The sequence below is a fragment of the Borostomias antarcticus genome, assembly GCF_949987555.1.
Source record: "Borostomias antarcticus genome assembly, chromosome: 20".
Taxonomy (NCBI): Eukaryota; Metazoa; Chordata; class Actinopteri; order Stomiiformes; family Stomiidae; genus Borostomias; species Borostomias antarcticus.
Window position 1 is genome coordinate 3,538,368 of NC_140253.1, and position 21,147 is coordinate 3,559,514.

Below are 21,147 nucleotides of genomic sequence, written 5' to 3' on the forward strand. Positions count from 1 at the left end.
ACCAGCCCAGTGGGGGAGTGATCTGTCCCACCCCCCCAGGCGAGAGGGAGTAGAAGTTGGCCATGTCTGGACCCGGGTGGTGCCTCTGCATACCTGGACGGGAATATGAATGGAACAGCCCAGTGACATACTGCACACAGGTCACCCCCGCAGACACAAAAGAATGGTACAGTCCAATGTACACACAGTATACAGCTAATATAGCTCCCGGTCCCGGCATACACACGAAAATATTACAGTCCAATTACATGCTGCACACAGGTCACCCCCGCAGACACAAGAATGGTGCAGTCCAATTACACACTGTATACACTACTACACAGGTCACCCCCGCAGACACCCAAGAATGGTACAATTGAAGAATGTGTTATTAAGCTAATTTACCTGACGACACACAAAAATGGTACATTCCTGATGTTAGATGTATGATAATATACCCCCCCCCTGAAGAGACAAGGATGGTATATTCCTCTCATCACTGTATATCCTTGTATGTAATGGTAACTGTAGGACCGTGACGAGGCAGTGTGATGAGGGTATGTGTGTGTGTATGGATGTGTGCATGTGTGTGTGCGTGAGTGCGTGTGTGTGTGTGTGCGTGAGTGTGTGTGAGTGTGTGTGTGTGTGGAACTTATCTGATCATGTTTGAAAGGACACACTGTTCTGTGATCCCTGCATCCTGTAAGGCCTCTAACCCTGACAGGACCAGGATACAGATCCCGCTGGGGTGACATTCACAGTGTGTGTGTGTGTGTGTGTGTGTGTCTCAATATAATACACACACATACAGTGTATTACACGGCACACACACGCACACACACACACACAGACACACACACACACACACACAAAGGCCGACTTCTCCCCATGAGTCCCTGGGTCCCCCCCACTCTGTTCCTGTGTCTCTAAGCCGATCACCAGTTAATTAAGGCTGCGTCTCTCTCTCTGCTAGCCGTGCAGAGCTCCCCGGGGTGATAAGATTCACTGAGTGTGTGTGGGACCGTCACCGACCACCCCCCCCCCCCCCCACCCCCCCACGCTAAGCTCCCTCATCCAGCCTAGCGCGGGGCCCTCCCGGCCCTCACTCTCCACGGAGCTCAAGGTCAAGAGCTCGTTGAGGACGGAGGGATGGAGGAGAAGGGGGGTGGGTTGAATCGGGTCTGAATAGATGTGTCAAATGGGCTATTCCCTTGAAAGCGTACAGCGGGAGCTGGAGAGATATGAAGTATGTGTGTGTGTGTTCATGCTAAGCACACATACGCGCGCACACACACACTCTCACAAGAAAAAAAGATGGCACATGCCTCCAGATTAACACCATCTCCTAATCCCAGTTGGATCCAGGATTTTCTGCCTGCAGCGCCCCCCCCCCCCCTGCTGTGCCCCCTCCCCCTCCCCTCCTCCAGGCAGCGGTCTACGGGGTCCCCCACCCTCTCTCGGAGGGGCAGTGCGGAGCAGGGGGCTTATATCTCCAAAGCCAGTGTAGGAGCCTCCACCCTGCCCTCTAATCCCCCCCCCCCACTCACCCTCCTGGCACAGTTAGGGAGGGGGGAGACGATGGAGGCGGGGGGGTTGGTGGGGGGTAGGAGGGAAAGGAGGTAGTGGAGGGGAGAGGAGGAGATGTGTGCATTTGGTCTGTCACTCAACGCCGCTAAGGTGCTTAATTGCTACCCTGATCACTCGTTCCCGTCAACACCTTTTAACACTCGCGTAACCCCTGAAAAACAGACCGCATCACCCCCCTCACCTGTTCCCCTCTGAACCCTTCTGCGTTTTAAAAAAAATAAGAAGTGCTATTTTCATTATTATTATAGATTACAATATTGAGCTGGAATAAGAGCACTCTAAAAGGGTCAGAGGTCAGACCGGCGCCCCTGTGTGCACGTTAGCGAAAGCCGTGATTGTTTTCCATAATTAACGAGGAGATCAAAGTCTTCATCCCGCTAAGGAGGCCAGCGAGGTGATTGGTCGAATGGAAATGAGAGGAGGTGAGGGAGAGGGAGAGAGAGAGAGAGGGATAGAGAAAGAGAGAGAGAGAGAGAGTGAGGGAGGTTAGTATAGCGCCAGAGGGACCTGATTTGCTGCTAATTGCTCATCCCTAACTAAGAGCTCTCCTCCAGATGGACCTGGTGGAGGAGTTAGTGGATCGATGTGGAGGGAGAGAGAGAGAGAGAGAGAAAGAGAGAGAGAGAGAGTGAGGGGGCGGTCTCTCTAGGGGGATCTACCTTCTTTCTCATGTTGATCACAGACTCATGGGAGGAAGAGTTGAGGGAATAGGGAGGGGAGAAAAGAAGAAGAAGGAGGTCACAGTCCAGACTCCTCAAGTCCACGCCGGCAAACTCCTCCTCCTCCGCTCCGCTGCTCGGGACGTCGCTTGGAGTGGCGGGAGAGAGGGGCCTGAGGAGGGTTAACAGTCAAACTTTTCACCCCCGCCAGCCCGTACCTTGTTTGTTGTTGACGTCCTGGGGGTGGTGTCCAGAGTGCGGCCCGGGGGCGAAGTGCTCGTCACTGTAGGTGATCAGTGGGGTGAGGGGGTGGACCGCGTGAGACGGCTGCACCACAGGAACCTTGTTAGACTGGAGGGAGGGAGGGAGGGACAGAGAGAGAGTTTTAACGCACCTTTACCGTACCAGGGCGGTTATCTCATTGCATCTTAGGATCTTTCTTTCTTTCGTTCTTTTACCCCGCCAGAGTTTGGTTGGGCTGGACACAGGGGTGTGGGGGGGGGGGGGGGGGGTATAAACACTTGAGACAAGTCATTAATTTCTGCATCAGCCCTCAAATTCCACTTCTGAAATCCACTTCCTGAGAGGTTGCCAGGTTTGAGCCAGATCACCCCCCCCCACACCCCCCTTCCGTCACATGACAGGGGGGTGATTTGTGCGGTGCCTCATGGGTGGGCTGCAGCACAGAGCCCTCTTATAAACCCGGGTGAAGATTAATGGTACTGTAAAAATAAAAACACAACCTTCCTGCAATTTATAAATAGCCCCGCCCCCACCCATCCTACACTTCCAGCAGTCTAGCCTCGCTCCAACACCTCAGAACTCTGTTTGGTCGTGGGTCAGACAGAACCAGCCCTGCTGCCTGAGAGAAAGAGAGAGAGGGGGAGGGAGAGAGAAAGAGAACGAGAGAGAAAGAAAGCGAGGGAGAGAGAGAGGGAGCGAAAGAGAGCGAGAGAGGGAGGGTGAGAGAGAGACCCACAGGGCAGAGACAGAGCAGAGGTCTTAGACTGGGAAGATCAAAGGCAGTCATTAGCTGCTGAATAAGGAGGCTTCATTACAGTGCCAAAGCCAGAGGAGGGATGAAGGAGGGATGGAGAAGGGAGGGATGAGAGAGAGAGAGAGAGAGAGAGAGAGAGAGAGAGAGAGAGAGAGAGAGAGAGAGAGAGAGAGAGAGAGAGAGAGATAGACGTCTATGCTGGAACCAGAAGTAGGGGTAATCATGTCAACAGCAGCCAGACTGCAGCTCTCCAGTGCCCAGAGCCCTGGAACCCAGACCCCACACCCTCCCGGACCCCTCACAACGCAGCTCCAGCCCCCCCACCGCCTCTCCAATATGGGTCCAGACCCCTGGTTCCACAGCCCAGCCCTGAAGACTTACAGCTCCACACCCCAGAGCCCGAGCATCCAGCCGCCCCACTCAGCCCCGAAACCCCAGAACCAGTCCCAGTCCATTCCCCCAGCTTCATTGCCCTCATACCCCAAGTAAACCCTTTCCCAGTACTGAGCACATGGTAGAGCTTAGCCAGGCTGAACCTGCCTCTGCCCAGTCAGAACCATCAGGACATCTGAGGACCGGTCAGAGAGTAAGCCTCAGACATCCGGGTTGGGTCCAATCAGAAACGCTTCTACATACCTAGGGGTGGGTCCCATTAAACCATTAATTGACTGTCAAAGTAGATTTTTAAATTGTGGTATTTTTTTCCTTTTTCATTCAGTCCACATCGTTGGACTGTTTAAGCCTTGTTCATTGAGCTACTTCATTGACATGCTTTTTTTCCTCTCTCCAGCCCTAATTGGATTGGTCTCTTTAATTACTGTAGGCTATATTAACAATAAAAATGTATGGATTAATACTTGAATAATTTTGGGCCTTTTTTCTTTGCCTGTTCTGAATTTTACATACAAAACTCAAATGTTGCTGTGCGTGGCAGAGTAAGAGGCACACTGCCTGTAAACTGTATCGCCCCCCTTTATTGGATTGTTCAGTTTTATTAACAGCAACAAACTCATGAGAATTAAAATTTGTAAAATATTCATTTGAATGAAATTGAACTTTGAAGTAACTTTTCACTATAATGCTTGTTTTTTTGTGTTCCAAGTTTGCAAATTATGTTTTGCTCACAATCAATTACAGCCTTTGATGACTGATCAATTAGTAGTTCTTACGGTATCACCCACTGATAGTTGACCGTGAATTTATTAAATTAGTTTTAAAACACAAACACAGGATCTATTTTATATATTTCTGAAGTATCCGATAGATCAAATCAGTAGAACTTCTATCACTTTGGGCCAGATGAACATGAATGCCATAACAAGTCACTAGACTGGCTGTCTGAGAGTACAAGACCAGGAGATTTGTATCGAGGTGACATTCCCACAGTGCTAATTGGTGGGCGGTAGTGTGTGTGTGTGTGTGTGTGTGTGTGTGTGTCTGGGACATGGGTCGTTGGAATGCCTGTGGTCCCCGACCCCCTCCCAGACTGGCACGACTCTCCCCTTCACCCTAAGGCTTCTGGGAATGTCTCAGTCAGGTCGTCTGGTGTGTGTCTACACTCTCTCACATGCACACACAACCTTACAGAGAATTTGTCCTGTCCACCTCTAATTCTGTTCTTGAGCACTAAATGGTACCACTGTACCGACCGACTCCAACGAACCCTTTCAGTATTACACAAAACATTGCTTAAAAAATGTTGAACTATCCCTTTAATCAAAACCGTATTAACCAACACAAGAGATGCCTCCTTACAGCCCGAGGCTCCTGGAGCCTCAACCCCGCCTTCAGTCCAACATCAAAAAGCAGCTAATCTGCCCCTAAAGAGAGGCTAATAACCCACCCCACCTCAGCGTTACAGCCCTCGCCCAGGTGAGACAGGCTGTCATTTTAGGGAGAGGGCAAAGGTTAAGGGATGATCTGGTTGTTGGAGTCCTGATCTTAGCTAATCACAGGGCTAGCGCTAATAGAGGTCTGACCTGGCCCTGGGCCTGCCGGTACTTAGCCAACCAGTTAGCTAGCTAGCTAGTGCTAAATGCAGGGCCACGGGCCTAGGCACAGCTAGCTAGCGCTAGTAGCCGGCTGCAGTACTGCCAGGCCCGGGGGTGAGTTACAGTAGCTAAATGACTAGCTAGCGAGCTAGGAGGACGCGCTAGTGAGAGGCTACTGTAAATGATATCGTCCTGGAGCGGCTGTCCTCGCCTTATTTTACGCCTCTCAACTCCTGTTGGCTTTCCTGTGGAAAAGAGATAAGGAGCAGGCGGATTTTCATTTAAGCCCCTTCTTCTGAGACTGGCTGACTGGGGAGGAGAGAGAGGACAGAGGGGGGGGTCTCCTAAATCCTGTATGCAAATGAGCTACTATGATGATACACGCGCACGAGCGCGCGTACATACACACACACACACACACACACACACACACACACACACAGGCATAACAAAACCAACATGTCTCGTGACTCTGTGGCACCTGTGAACGCCCGGGGGCTTTAAGAACCGACCCAGGCGGCCATCTTGGATCACAGTTCCCTTTGTGCTCCGCCAGTCGCAGCTGTCACAAGCCATTCTCCTCAACTCCTTAACAAACTGGCCTCCATTGTGTGCCACCCGAGGGCTAAAGGCTAAATCCACCAGAGAGAAGCCGTGGGGCTGTGTGACCAACACGCCATTTAGCTGCCGAGCCCATATGGGCCTGGGTGCGCATAATATTCAAATGTCGTCTTTCCGATACACTTTTGCCCTGCGTAGACTGCGGCGCATTGACTGAAACAGACATTGCACTTAATAAACAATGTCAAACATCTTAACAGATGTCAATGATTGATCACACACCCGTGATTCAGATCCATCGTGTCAAATCCAAGGGGGGGGGGGGGCCCAAATTCATTCTCCTCAGAAAAGTGTCGAGACAAGGGGGGTTGATCAGGCGCCATGAAGCCGCCATTTTGAACACTTCCAGGTGGTTTCTGATTGGCTCGCTGCCTTCCTTCCTGTTCCTCGGCCGGCGCCAAGTTAACACACACATGCACGCGCACACACACACACACACTATAATCCCAGAGGAAGTGGCTGTATGGCCTCAACTGACCACAACTGAGGTGGTCACGCTATGTCGCCGCAGCGATTTCAAACCCCTCTGATCCGCACGCCCACGCCATCTCCAAAACCGCCTCCAAAACGACGGCAGCGGTGGCGGCGAGGGAGTCTCCCGAGATGGAGGGCGGCCATCTTGGAGGTCGTTCTCATTGTTGAGGAGAAATAATAGGCTTAGGATCTTGCTATTCATATTTCAAAGAAAAGGGGAGAAGGAAAGAGAGAGAGAGAGAGAGAGAGAGAGAGAGAGAGAGAGAGAGAGAGAGAGAGAGAGAAAGAGAAGAGAGAGAGAGCAGGCACAGTGGACAGAGAGGAAAACGTTCCGTTGGTTGGTTGGTTTTATAACCAGGCTTGGCCGGTCTTTTTAAGGCTGGCCCTCAGATGTGGTCTGAAGAGAAATTCATTGTGCGGAACTGGACCTGGCAGGGAGCCCTGGTTCCTCTGTAGGGGAGACACACACACACGCACACACACACACACGCACACACACACACACACACACACGCACACACACGCACACACACACACTGTTGCCTCGACCATTCTGTTTGAGCAGCCCTCTCTCTGATTCAGGATGACCCCTCTGTGTTACTCCCAGGGTCAGATTCCAGGCCCGCATATCTGAGAGCAGGATCACAGTACGCAAGCCTGTTCCTCTCTAGACAAATCTGGCTCTACATCAAATGTGCGTTCACGACTGTGTGTGCGTTTATGACTCTCTGTGTGTGTGTGTGTGTGTGTGTGTGTACGTGTGCGTCATGACTAGCATACAGAACACCAAAACATTTTCAAAGACATGACTTCACTCAATTGCACAGGCGTCAGGTAGCCCGCTAGGCTAACCCTACCACACACTCCATATGCAGAGGGGCTTTCCATAACTCCCTCCCTCCCTCCCTCCCTCCCCCCCTCCGTACGGCCTCTCTCCCCCAACACTCCCGCCTCTCTCTCTCCTCCTCTCTCCCTCCCCCCTCTCCCCTCCTCTCTCCCTCCACCTCTCTCTCGCCTCTCTCTCCCTCCTCCGCCTCTCTCCCCTCCTATCTCCCTCCCCCTTCTCCCTCCTCCCTCTCTCCTCCTCCCTCTCTCCTCCTCTCTCTCTCTCTCTCTCTGCTTGTCTTTTGTACTCCCCTCAATTATCCCACTTCAGCAGAGAACGTCTGGGAAAAAAACAGAAAGTGGGAATGTTATAATAATCGCTTCCCACTCCTTGCGATTTATATGCAATGAGGACTCCTCACGCCTCCAGCTACTGTCAAGCATGTGTGTGTGTGTGTGTGTGCATCTGTGTGTGTGTGTGTGTGTGTGTGTGTGCGTGCGGTGTTTTGGAAACAGTCAGAGGGCCAGCAGCTTAAGTGGCGAGGACAGATTCCCAAGCTGCTAAATCTCCTTTTACCCAGAACCCCCTCCTCCACCTCACGGCTCTCCGAACACCGAGCTCACCTGCTCACTGTCACGGTCCAGTCAGGATGGAGGGAGGGGGGAGGGAGAGAGAGATGGAGGGAGGGAAGAGGGGAAAGAGATGGATGGAGGGGGGTAGGGAGAGAAGGAGAAGAGAGAGGAGGGGTGGAGGGAGAGAGAAAGAGAGTGAAGGGAGAGAGATCAAAAGAGTGATCATAGATGTACACGGAGAAAGGTTTATACCAGACCGATACACCTGCTTGAACACACATGACCTCTCCTCTGTGTGACCAGATGGAATGTTTTGAATGACATTACAAGTACACACATGATGAGACGTACTGTACATGTTAAAAATCAACCACAACGAAATGACTCGATACCTCAACTGGAATGACCACAGAAAAATGACAAAGAGAGAGAGAGAGAGAGAGAGAGGGAGAGGGAGAGAGCAAAAGAAAGAGGTGAGGGCGCACCCTGCACTGAAGCCCAATGACTTAAGCAACTTCAGGCCAGGTGTTCACTCACAGGCGAGCGTGTGTGCGTGTGGTGTGTTTGCGTGCGTGCGTGTGTGAGCGTGCGCTCAGAATGCCTGACCTTTGAACAACAAAGGTGAGCAAACAGACAACTCTCAATGCCTCTACAGACCAGGCAAAAAAGAAAAGAAACTCTCTCTCTCTCCCCCCCACCCTCTCCACCTCCACCAAAAACAGCCGACCGACCATCCCTCCACCAGGGGAAGCCTGAATAAATAACCTATTACCATTCCTGCACTGGGCCGGACCCTGGCAGGGGCCCGCTGGTGTGGTGTGTTGAAAGGGGGACTGGTTTCATTGGCAGGATGGCCGGGACCCCTCAGCCCTCGGGGGAGTGGGAGGGGGGTGGGTGGGGGGGGGGTGGGCCTCAGTGTAACCGAACCCAATTAGAGAAGAAGAAAGCCGGGCTGCGCCACGCGCCGTCCCCCCCATGCCCTCGGGGGCGAGGAGACGCACGCGTGTTTGGGGGGGGGGGGGGGGGGGGGGGGGGGAGTGGAGGAGGCAGAGAGAGGTGCAGGAGAAGCCTAGCCCCGGAGTGGAAATTTACATCTGTGAGTTTCCACCCTCCAACCCCCCCCCCCCCCCTCTCTCTCTCTCTCTCTCTCTCCTCCCTCTCTCCTCCCTCTCCCTCCCTCTCTCCTCCTTCGATCCCCTGGACTCCCGTCCTCGATGCTCTCTCTCCAGTGAGGAGCTGAGCGTCTGAAGGGAGGGATTGTGGAGGGAGGCTGAACCAGAGCCTCTCCAGGGCAAGGATGCTTCTGGTGGCTGAACACGACTGAACCCCCATCTGCTAGAATGCCCCCCCCCCACTCACCCAGCACCGTCGTGTCCTCAACGTTACTCGGGCGTTGTGCGAATCACAGTGCGACTCTTGACATGTGAAGGCGGCGTGACGATTGCGTGTCATCGCGCCCCCCCACCCCCCACACACACAAACTAACAGAGGCCCCCGGAGGAATGCGCACATCAAACGCTCGGCGTTAATGCGCGGCAAGGCGCCACATCACACCACGACACATGGCCTGGCGCCACACACACACACACACGCACATATATATGTACAGGCCACAAACACACACACACACGCCACCCGCAAGACAAACACACGCACACACAAATATGGTCGTGGCGCACAGCCAAGGGATCAGAGACTGCGCCGATGTGTACACAGTACACACACACACATACACACACACGAAACACACATGTACACATTGTTGCCGCATACGCAAATAAAAGGTCAATTTGCTGCAGAGTGTCCTCACTTCAACCTTCAACAGACGTGCAGAGTGGATGCAGATGGAGGAACCGAACATCCGTCAGGTGGAATCCCTCAGAGCGTGAGCGCTTACCCTCGTAAATGTAAAACGCCGACCCCCGACGGCATGAAGAGGTTACGCCCCCCGCCCCGGTGAATGAGCGGCCTTCATTGTAAAGCGCTTTGGATAAAAGCTATATAAGCGTAGTCCATTTACCATTTACCTAGTGAGTTTTAAGTGGAAAAGATCTATTAGAAACATAGTATTTAACGAACACGCCGCAGCAAAAGAAAAACAACGACAAACTATAAAACAACTACAACTAATAAATGCAATAACTTTGACCGCGTGAAAGGGCAAAGTGTTTCAGGCGACGTCGCTAGCGAAGAGCGATACGTGACGCGTTCTTTGCGTTGGCAGGTTTGCGTGTGAACCAGGTCGCCTGGGCGACGCGAGGCTACAGTCAGAACGCTGAACCCTGGGGGGTGCAAAGACAGTGAATGGTGGTCGTAGCGTTACGTTATCTGAACGTTGTGCGGAGGTTGGGGCTCCTATAGCCCGGTGGTGGTCGTGTTGGGACGTTGGGCTGACGTTATGACTGTGTGAATGTTGTGAGGTTTTCGCATGGGGCTAGGGGTTGAGAGTTATAGCTATGTAAATGTTATGTGGTAGCGTAGACATGTGGAGGTTTGGGCTTACGCTATAATTGTCTGAATGTTGCGTAGTGGTTGCGGGCTGTGCTATAATTGTACGAACGTTGCGTGGTGGTTGTGTGAAGGTCGAGCTTACGTCGTAGCCGTACGGATGTTGCGCGGCGCTGGCGTGGGTGTGTTTGGGCAGAGCCCGGGGTGCTCGGTGAGACGTTCACCTTGCGGTGGGGGGGCAGGGTTCATTACCACAGCAGGACCCGGTCACATCAAAGGACCGGGGGAAAGGCCAAACATCCCACTGAAGTGCCACTGTCAGCAGGCTGTGAGCGCGCGCACACACACACACACACCAACACACGCACACACACACGCACACACACACACACACACCAACACACGAGCACGCGCACACACACGTACACCTGCACACACACACACACACAGACCTGCTCTCACACTCATACACACACACAGGCGCAGACGTGCGCACACACATACACACACTCCTCTTTACTTCTTACCCATGCCCACACACACACACACACATACAAGAAAAAACACACGTTATAATAGACCATTTGGACTTTCACGGAGATGGGTTTACTTACTACAGCGAATCCTTCACCAGGTCTATTTATAACCCTCACAATTGCTGAATGAATACTGCATGACCGTCAGGGCCCGCTGAATCCCAGCTAAGGACTGCTGAGTGGCAATACATATTCACTGCCAACAAGCACTAATATCATGCCAAGCAGCGCTACGCATTCAACACCAGCGCCCCTCACAGATCTGCACGAATGAAAACGCAGCACAAGCTAACGTTCGCTCGCCCTGGCTAGCTAAAACCCAAGCCCTTCAATGCCGCTATAACAGAAAAACGATAGAAAGAGAGAAGATGGAGAGAGAGAGAGAGAGAGAAGAGAAAGGATCTGCCTGCTACAACTAGATAGTGTTTCCCCCCTTCAGCCTTCACACAGGTATTCCGGGCATGAATGGCTGTCAGTTTGGATTTGGGCGCCAGGCGCTGAGGGGGAAGACGGAAGCCTGGCGGGGGTCTTTGTGTCTCTCTACCTGTGGTGAGCAGAGCTGTAGCCAGACAGGAGCTAGAAGTCCTGACGCTAAGCACTAGCTAGCAGCTCTGTATCTTTTCGACTTTTTCTTTGTTATTCTCGACCCCTTTCCATCATTCTAGTGCGTTCCAGCGTTAGAATGTGCCTTTAACTTATTTCTGACGTTTTCTAGTCTGTTTTCTTTTTACCTTGTTATTTTTGAGCCGCCATGTGTCTAGTGTACACCAGAGATGACCTATGCTGCTACCCCTCCCCTATCTAGTGACTTTCATTTTTGTTACTCTGTATCTAGTCTTTCTCTCCTTTCCAACCTTTCTGTCATTTCTCAGCTGCTGAAATGACAAATTTCCCCCTGGGGGGGATCAATAAAGTCTCTTATCATCACAGCTGTGGAGAGAAAGGTTGGGTCGGGGGTTGAGGCTGTATGACAGAGCTATATCTAGACAGCTCCAGAAAATATCTTGCCAACTGCTAAGATACATCCACAGAGGGGTGGTGAACAGCTGGCAGCTACAGTAGCAGCTACCCCTCTAGCTAAGCGCTCACAGCCATTGAAGGTAGCATTAGCACGACCAGCCAGCGAGGCCGGTCGCACGCGAAAAAGATGGTGAGCGGCCGTCGAGAGAGCTGCTGTGTTTACGAGGGGGGTTTTTTAGATGGCACGCGCCCGTGAGCTGGTGGGGTATGAGGGAGGGGGGGGGCGGGATTTGAATAGAGGCGGCTCATGCTGTCGCTGCCTGGGCTGTGGAGTGCGTTGACCTAGTTTCTCTCCCTCACGCGCGCACTTTACCTCAGGGAGAACGACACACGATGGCGGGCATTTAAATGCAAAGACAATAGAGCGGGAGAGTGAGCTAACATGAATTACTCTCTTTACCTCCATATTCTGCTGCGGTAGTAGCCTACGGAGAGAGCGCGGAAATTAATGAGCCAGCCTCGGTCGCGTGGTGTCGAGTTCAACGCGAGCGTCGTGGAACAGCACGGTGAATCAAACGACCCCTTCTTCAACCGACGACTCTGATTCTCAGGGAAGCCATTTTGCCTCCAGGTGCCTTGACACCTGCGTCCTGCCCTGGATTTGAACTCCTGACCCTTGCTGCCACGTGACTGGTGACCTTCTCACCCCAGTGAACCTCCACATCAGAAGAGGAATGCCTGTCTGTGACACCTCCCTCCCTCTCCATCTCTCTCCCTCCCTCTCTATCTCTCTCTCTCTCTCGCCGTCTTTCTCTGGTGTGACAGCTAATAACCGTGAAATAGACACTTGGCTGGGCTATCCTATTACTGGGTGAATCATCACAGCCTTGAGCGCAATATGAAGCACAGACTAAACCACAAGTAAAGTTTTGACTTTGACTACAAAATGTTGGGTGAGAATGAATGGAGAGTAGGAGAATCAACTCCACTCGTTCCCCGAGGTGACTGTCTACTTCAGCTCGTCAAACAGGTGAGATGTAGAGCATGTAATGTTAATTGGTGTGTAGCATAGTTTATATAGTGGCTAAAGGGCACAGACATGACAGACCAATCACTGGGTAAGTAGCAAACAAACTGTTCTGCTTTCTAAATCTAAACCTGGTGATGGTAAAATGTTAAATACACACTATTATCTACAGTATCCATCTATCTATCTCTATCCATCCATCCATCCATCTATCCATCTATCTATCTATCCATTTATCTATTTATCATGAATATTGTGTAGTTTACCATAGAGTATAGAAGACGCTGTTGAAAGCGCAGTGCTGAAAAGCTACCAGGCCGGTGGTGTTGACTGCAGCGTGTTCAGGCCGGTGTTGGTGACTGCAGCCTGTTCAGGTCATATTCACGATGGTGGACGGACTACAGCAGCTCCAGCCCACTGCTGTTTGGGAGCGACTCGCCATTTTCAAGGGATTAGCCGGTAAAGACACCAAACAACCGCCTTTCAGTCTGGAATTAGTCATTAAAACCACACGTTTCAGGGGTTCACACACACACACACACACACACACACACACACGCACACACACACGATCTGAATGGAAACACAACTGGGCTATTCTGCGTCCTAATCCCTTTTGAATAAACCCCTATTCTGTGTCCCCGTGCAACCGAGGAGCCCCTTCAGGATCCGCCCGGCGACAAGCGGGATCCTCCCCCCGATTGGTTACTTTTGTGTGGGGCGCCATTGTGAGCCTCGGCACAAACAAAACAATGACCGATAGCGGAACATGACGAGGGGCAAGAACGTCTGATTATCCCGCTCACCTCTAAAGACATGGTAATAGACTTACTTTGTCATTACACACTGAATTCACCGCCACAAAAAGAGCAACACGGGCCCAGAGGACATAGATCCATTGGGAGCGACACACACACACACACCTGTGCATGATGGCACCCCCTCGACCTGGACAGATGCAGAATGAGAGGACAGCGCCGTATGGATATAATTCACTACCCCGTTGTCCGAGGCTCTTCAGACTGATGAGAAAACCACCACATTGTCGAATCCCATTGTTGGAACGGTCGAAGGCACCATCACCCATGATGAGAGTGAAGAGGTGCATCCGCCAACCATTACCATTGCCCCTCGTCATGTTCCGCTATCGGTCATTGTTTTCATGGAGAAGCAGCATTCAGTTTTTATGCTCCACATATCTGGAACAAACTTCCAGAAAACTGCAGGTCTGCTGCAACTCTTGGTTCTTTTAAAACAAGCCTGAAGACTTTTCTTTTTGACACTGCTTTCTAAGAGGAGCTATGTTTATCAGTATACTGCACTGTAACTTTTATTCCTATATTCTATTTGTCCTGCTTTTTGTTTAAATGTCTATAATGACTTGCTTTTTGTTTTAATGCTTTTAATTTGTCCTGCCTTTTGTTTTAAATGTCTATAATGTCTTGCTTTTTGTTTTAATGCTTTTAATGTCTCATGTAAAGCACCTTGAATTGCCCTGTGGCTGAAATGTGCTATATAAATAAACTTGCCTTGCCTTGCCTTGCCTTACCCTCCCTATTATAGACACACACGGTTTATGCCGATGCCCCAATGATGGCCGAGACCAGCGTTGGGTATCATTCCCACGGTGTCTTTCTTTCGCCCCTTTTAAGACTCGCAAGGTAATAGCACGACACAAGAGCACGTCTAAAAACTACATCTAAGACTATCTTTAACCCACAGAGCAAGAGAGAACATCTGGGGATTAATTTGCGAGAAAGGCAACTCAAAAGCCAGGACGCGCCGTGACGACAGCCCTCACTACCGTAGCTCGTTCACGCCGCGAACACAGGAACTGATCAAAGCCAGAGTCGACGGAACCTCCGGGTTTTACGAAGCCAAGAGTCCAGCGTGAGGCTTCCATCAACCTGTCATGTCAGATTATCTTCATAGACGTCCATCTTTGCCTCCATCTTCTTTTTCGATCTTTCTTTATTTCGTCTTTTGGCCGCGAGAGAGAGAGAGAGGGAGGGATGAAGGGATAGAGAAGGGTGAGATGATAAATTGAGCGATATTGGAGGATGGTTCTACCGGGGTAGGGGGGGGGGGGGGGTTCGTGCCCTGGTCTCACCAGATCCCATTACAGCCGGAACCCCCGGAGGGGGCGCGGCTTATTGGCGCCGCCTCTCCCCGAGGGCGGCGGGTTTAATCTCGGGCACGAGGGTTCGTCGCTCTATCTGGACTCGCGTCTGGAGTCGGGAGACACCGTAACGAGCGAGCAGAGAGAGTCGGGTAGCTGGCTCTCTCGTTCGGATCGCAGACCGCGGGGTTGGGCGAAGAATCCTCCACAATAACGAGGGGACAATTAGGTTGGGTCTGATTGGCTAGCAAATTGAGCGAAAATGGGACCGAATCAGAAATACATTTTTAAAGAGAGGAAGGGATGGATGGATGGATGGATGGAGGGAGGGAGGGAGGGAGGGAGGGAGGGAGGGAGGGAGGGAGGGAGGGAGGGAGGGAGGGAGGGAGGGAGGGAGGGAGGGAGGGAGGGAGGGATGGATGGATGGATGGAGGGATGATGCGAAGGAGGTGGTAGTTGAAAAGGACAGGGGGATAGAGGAAGGATGGATGGATGGAGGTGAAGGGGGAGTGGCGGGTTCGCTTGTGTATTTTCAACGTCTTTCATCTCATCGCTAGGTGTACGCAGGACAGGGTGGGGGATGGGGGGCGGATCGATGTGATATTTCCAAGCATTGTTTGATGACGGGGAGCCTCAAAGTGTTGAGTGCCCCTCTGAAGTCTATCCTCTGGGCGACATGAAACGCCTCACCTGGGTCTCTCGGTCGGCAGGGGGGGGGGGGGGGGTGCTGCCACCGGAGGGCTGGAGGGGTCCTGCTGGGATGGGGGAGGGCCTTAGAATATGCCCGACGAAAAAGCTAAAAGTCTGTGGAGTTTTCCCACTTTCAACACTTTTCAAGTTGTAGTTACGCTTTCTCATTCGTTAATAGCATAACACGCTAAGCAGCATCCAGCCGTGTCGCTGGACACGTCATGTGTGTTTAGCTTGAAGTGTTCTGGATGTGTTCCGATTCATGTCGCAGTCTCGCCAAGACCAAGACCTCTCATGGAGACGACCGGCCAACCCACAACCCTCTCCTCCTCATTGGTTCAGGGCTTTTACCACTAGTATCATCGCTTCTCCACGTCTCCAGGCCCTTGTCTTCAAAAAAAAAAAAAAAGGGACTGTAAATTAAATTTCATCATCAAGTGGCGAATGGCGAACCCCTCCCCTCAGCCCTGATCAAAGGCAGCGATGGGCCGTGATGCGCGGGGGTTCGTCATCGGGCGAATGAAACACATTCTTTCTGGGGAGATTTTTATGGGTTTCATCATCCTGCTTCAAGTGACTGCAGAGCGAGATAAACAAAAGCAATGTTTTCTTCCCTGTGACATCAGCATTAGAGAGAGAGAGGGGGGGAGGAAAGAGAGAGAGAGAGAGAAGAGGAAGCAGCAGGAGAGGAAGACAGAGATGGAGGAGAGGGAGAGAAAGTGGAGAGAGATAAAATAGAAAGTATATCTTTACTCATAAAACGAGGTCATCAGTTCCATTAATAGACCCCTAGGATAGATCTGTTAGTTTCAACATTCTATATTTATTCCTCAAACTGACCTGAATGAATAGAGCAGGATGGCCTCATCATCACGGACGATAAAACTTAAGAACCTCCAGCAAGTCTTGTTAATTCATCGATTTGTCGCTCCACTGATGGGACGGCGATGTACGTGAGCGGAAGTTTCATACGGGAGTTTACGACTTTCTAAAGTCTTCCGAACAAAGGGGCAAAGACACACACAACAAACTTGTGCCCGAGTGGGCTGGACGCCACCGACTACAATGAGAGAGAGAGAGAGAAACATCCCTGACCGAGTCATGTTCTGCTCCAGTGTTTTCCCTCCGTGACTTGGGGCCATGGAGCCTCTCTGTCTCTCTCTCTGTCTCTCTCTCTCCCCAGCCACAGCAAATTGGGCGCCTGGGGTGTGTGCCCAGGCCAAGAGGCAGCATCTGGGGGCCAGGGGAGGCCGGGTGTGGGGGCTACAGATATGGCACGGAGGAGAGGACGGGGGGGGGGGGGGGGGCGGAGGATGTGGGACACGGTAGGAGCTGACACCGGGCACGAGCTCCAACACAAAGGAGGCCTGGCTCGTTAGCAGAGCCGCTAACTAGCTATATGTCAGCGAGAGGCATCCATCTCTCCCTCCCTCCCACTTCTTTTTTCTCTCTCTCTCTATCTCCCTCCCTCCCTCCCTCTCTCCCTCTCTGTCATACATCTGCAAGTGTAATCACTCCATTGTGTGCCGATTTTCTGCTCTGCTGGACGGCAGCATGGCAGCTCACTTTTCAGCACCTCTCTCCCTCCCTCCCTCGTTCCTTCCCCTCCGTCCCGTCCCTGGCTACTCCCTCCATCCTCATTGGTGTGCGTCTGGGATTACGGAACTCCGGTCGCTCAGGTAACGGGGTCGTTAATCTGAGGGAATTACACATAATTGCTTTGGGGTTGTGATTGATTTGAGCCATGGAAAGTCTTCCCTTCTCATTCCCCTCCTATTCCAGTGGGTGTAAACACTACACATACTGAGCTTCTTTGCGCTCGCACACGCACGCACACACACGCACGCACGCACGCACACACACACGCGTGCACACACACGCATACACACACACGCACACACACAGCCACCCGTCCAGCCAGCACTCGTCAGCAGCAGCCAAGACTATCTGTCTAGTAGGACGTAGGCAGACAGACAGACAGACAGACAGACAGACAGACAGACAGACAGACAGAGACAGACAGACAGACAGACAGACAGGCACAGTCAGAGAGACAGACAGACAGGCAGACAGACAGACAGACAGACAGACAGACAGGCAGAAAGACAGGCAGACAGACAGGCAGGAAAACAGACAAACAGGAAGACAGACAGACAGACGGACAGACAGACAGGAAGACACACAGACAGGCAGGAAGACAGACAGGGAGGGAGACAGACAGGCAGGGAGAGAGGCAGGCAGGCAGGAGCCTTTGAAGAGATCAAAGCCAAGGCCGGGAGCAGTTGCGCGCCCAGGGAATACGGCAGGGAGAGAAAGAGAGAGAGAGAGAGAGAGAGAGAGAGAGAGAGAGGGAGAGGGAGAGAGACTCTACTCAGCCCCTTGCCTCTCCCGACGTCTTGTTGGATTGCAGCTGTATTGCATTTTGCCAGTTTTCTTAATGCTCTCGCTTTTTGACTTTGACATCACTGATCCTCCTTCGGTTTCTTCAACAACAAGAGAAGCGGGAACGAGGGAAAAGAGAGAGAGAGAAAGAGAGAGAAAGGGAGAGGGAGGGAGAGAGAGGGGGAAACGGGGCGATAGAGGAAGGAGAGAGAGAAGGAGAGGGAGGAGAGGGGAAGAGAGATCCACGGGCTGATTTTTTATTTTCACAACTCCATAATTGGGCAGTTCAAAGGCGAGGGGGGGGGCAGGGCAGGGGAGGGGAGGGGAGGGCGCATATGAAAGGAGCGACACAGTTTTATGGGTTTCCCAAAAATTGAAGACAGGCTTTTTTTTTCACATTCAAAAAAGAACGGCGTGTTTTTTTATGGTCGGGGGACCACACAAAATGAACTGATAGCAAAAACCTCCTCCTCCTGTCCTCCCTCCGCTAATGCGAGCGGAGTGTGTGAGTGAGTGTGTGTGTGTGTAAGCAGTGTGTGTGTGCCAGTATTTTATGTATGTTGGAAACAGTTAGAGGAAAAGAAAAAGGTTTGATGTTTGCTACAAAAACACAAATGCACAAAAAAAAGACGAGAGAGAAAGAGAAAGAGAGAGAGAGAGAGAGAGAGAGAGAGAAAGGAGCACTAGCTAGCTCTCTCCATCCATCTCCGTTTGACTAATAAAGCCTAGTGGCCTACAGGCAGGCTTTGTGCTGTAACTATGCAGGCCCTACAAACACTGGCTAGCATTATTAATATTTCAACCCTGTCAGATACACACATAGAGCCTCTTCAGCATTCACACCCACCACAGGAAATAATGAGCTTCTGAAAAATATGAAAAGAGAGCGAGAGACTGAGAGAGAGAGCAAAAGAGAGACACAACAGAGCTGCTATTGATCATAAGTTCTCTTTTCCAGTAGTACAAAGTAAGTCCTGTTTCTCTCTTTTTTTCTTTCTTTCTCTCGCTCTCTCTTTCTTTCTTTCTTTCTTTCTTTCTTTCTTTCTTACTTTCCTTCCTTCTCCCCCTGCCCTCTCTGAAGTCTGGACACTGCCGGCGACATTTACACACATATTTCACCATTTTGGTCTTTATATATATATATATATATATACACACATGTGATGGGTAAGGTTGGGCTGTATATTCACAGCCCAAGCCTGAACTAAACACTTTGATAGAGTCGGTTCTCCCGATTAAGTTGTTTTAGGCTACTGTACAGTATATAGGCACAACTATCACTATTAAGCTGTTTTAAGCTATATACAGTAGACATGGTTATCACTACTAAGCTGTTTTAAGCTTAAGTATATAGACAGTTATCACTTAAGCTGTTTTAGGCTATACCGACACAGTTATCACTATTTAGCTGGTTAAGCTACACAGACACGGCTATCACTATTAAGCTGTTTTAAGCTAAATAGACAACTATCACTATTAAGCTGTTTGAGGTTATATAGACACAGTTATCACTATTAAGCTGTTTTAGGCTATAAAGACATGGTTATCACTATTAAGCCGTTTTAAGCTATATAGACATGGTTATCACTGTTAAGCTATATAGACACGGTTATCACTATTAAGATGTTTTAAGCTACAGTATATATTGTAGACGCAGCTATCACTATTAAGCTTTTTTAGGCTATATAGACACGGTTATCACTATTAAGCTGTTTTAGGCTTTATAGACATGGTTATCACTATTAAGCTGTTTTAGGCTTTATAGACATGGTTATCACTATTAAGCTGTTTTAGGCTATATACATGGTTGTTGTTTTAGTTTGCAGCACTGTGGTTGGTACCATACCATCAAAAGAAATGTATAGACATGGTTAAGTTGTTTGAGGCTATTCCTCTTGAGCTTTAGGATGGTATCAGGGCACTGGGAGGTACTGGGGCAGTTCTCTCTCCGGGGGGGCTACGGCAGACCTTGAATTGAGGCTTAACGTCTTAAAAGACTTTAACCCGATAATCAATTACTCTGTTCCCAGCCTCCAGACCATTGAGAGAAACACTGACGTACGTGTGTGTGTGTGTGACTTTATCCATAAATGGTAGCAGTTGTGTGTTTTTGTTTCCAAAACACACCACTTCAAACGTCTCCCATTGATCTCCAGTTAAAAGAGCGTGAATGTTCGAAATAACAAAACAACAGAAATGTTTTGGTTGGCGTCGCTTTCTGTGTGTGTGGGTGTGTGTGTGTGTGGGTGTGTGTGTGTGTGTATGTGTGTAGAAAGTCTGGTTCCTTGGTCCTCAGGGCTCCCACAGAGCAACTTCAATAGGGCTGGGGACTACAGGGTGTGTGTGGGTGTGTGTGCTGTAAGCTGTGTGTGTGTCTGTGTGTGTGTGTGCTGTAAGCTGTGTGTGTGTGTGTGTGTTGTAAGCTGTGTGTGTGTGTGCGTGTGTGTGTGTGTGTGTGTGTGTGTGTGTGTGTGTGTGTGTGTGTGTGTGTGCGTGCGTGCGTGCGTGTGTGTGTGTGTGTGTGGGGGGGTTAGAGACTTCCACCACGGCCCTGTCCTGAAGGACCGGGGAGTCACAACAACGAGCCGTAGCGACGACAACTGCGGAGCGTCGGAGACTAAACAAACCGCCACGCCTCCCCCCTCGACCCCCCCACCCCTACAGCCTCGCCTCCCAGCCCCGCCCAAACAAGCAGCAGCTCTCCTCTCCTCCTCCGTTCTCCCCTCTCACCTTGCACACCCACTCCCTCCACCCCAGATCTCTGGAACAAGGAGGGGCCGAGGACGCAGCCCTGAGGCATCCCCCACCCAACCCACCAAGCCCCTGGAGCTCAGCAGGCTGATGGTGAGGAGCGAAGCCCCCTCAGCAGTTGCTGGTGGCTGGGTTAGGAACCCGACCTCGCCAGCCTGGTCCGGCTGGCTCCACAGAGGGAGCAGGTCCTGGCTGTCTCCGTTGGAAAGAGGCAGAGGGACCCGAGAGCATTCTCAGCGTTTGAGCGTTTTGTTTTGGCGAACGCATGAGAGCTTGAAAGCGTATGAAAGCAGGAGATAAACATAAGTGTGCTGTGCATGCACGCGCGCACACAGACCGACACACACGGATGAACTCGTTTTTTTTAGGGCCACGCCTGACTCTTCCGTAACCGCATCCGGCGAACAATAAAACTAACAAAAACCTGGGCGGAGTAAAAACAACCAACACAGACCAAAATCGCCCGTGTGCGTTGAAACCCGGCATCCGGACAACATACTGCACACACCATAATCACACGCTTGCCCT

General features: G+C 51.1%; 1 protein-coding gene across 1 annotated transcript in view; it reads right to left on the reverse strand.

Moving 5' to 3' along the window:
* The window catches only part of lef1 (lymphoid enhancer-binding factor 1), a gene marked incomplete at its 3' end in the record, with an annotated part of 48,798 nt that overhangs the window by 18,526 nt on the left and 9,125 nt on the right, over positions 1-21,147 (reverse strand). The window contains exons 4-5 of the mRNA XM_084454461.1: positions 2,444-2,576; positions 3-93 (exon numbers count right to left, since the gene is read on the reverse strand). Of these exons, the coding sequence (XP_084310587.1) occupies positions 3-93; positions 2,444-2,576 (224 nt within the window). The remainder of the gene's footprint in view (positions 1-2; positions 94-2,443; positions 2,577-21,147) is intronic.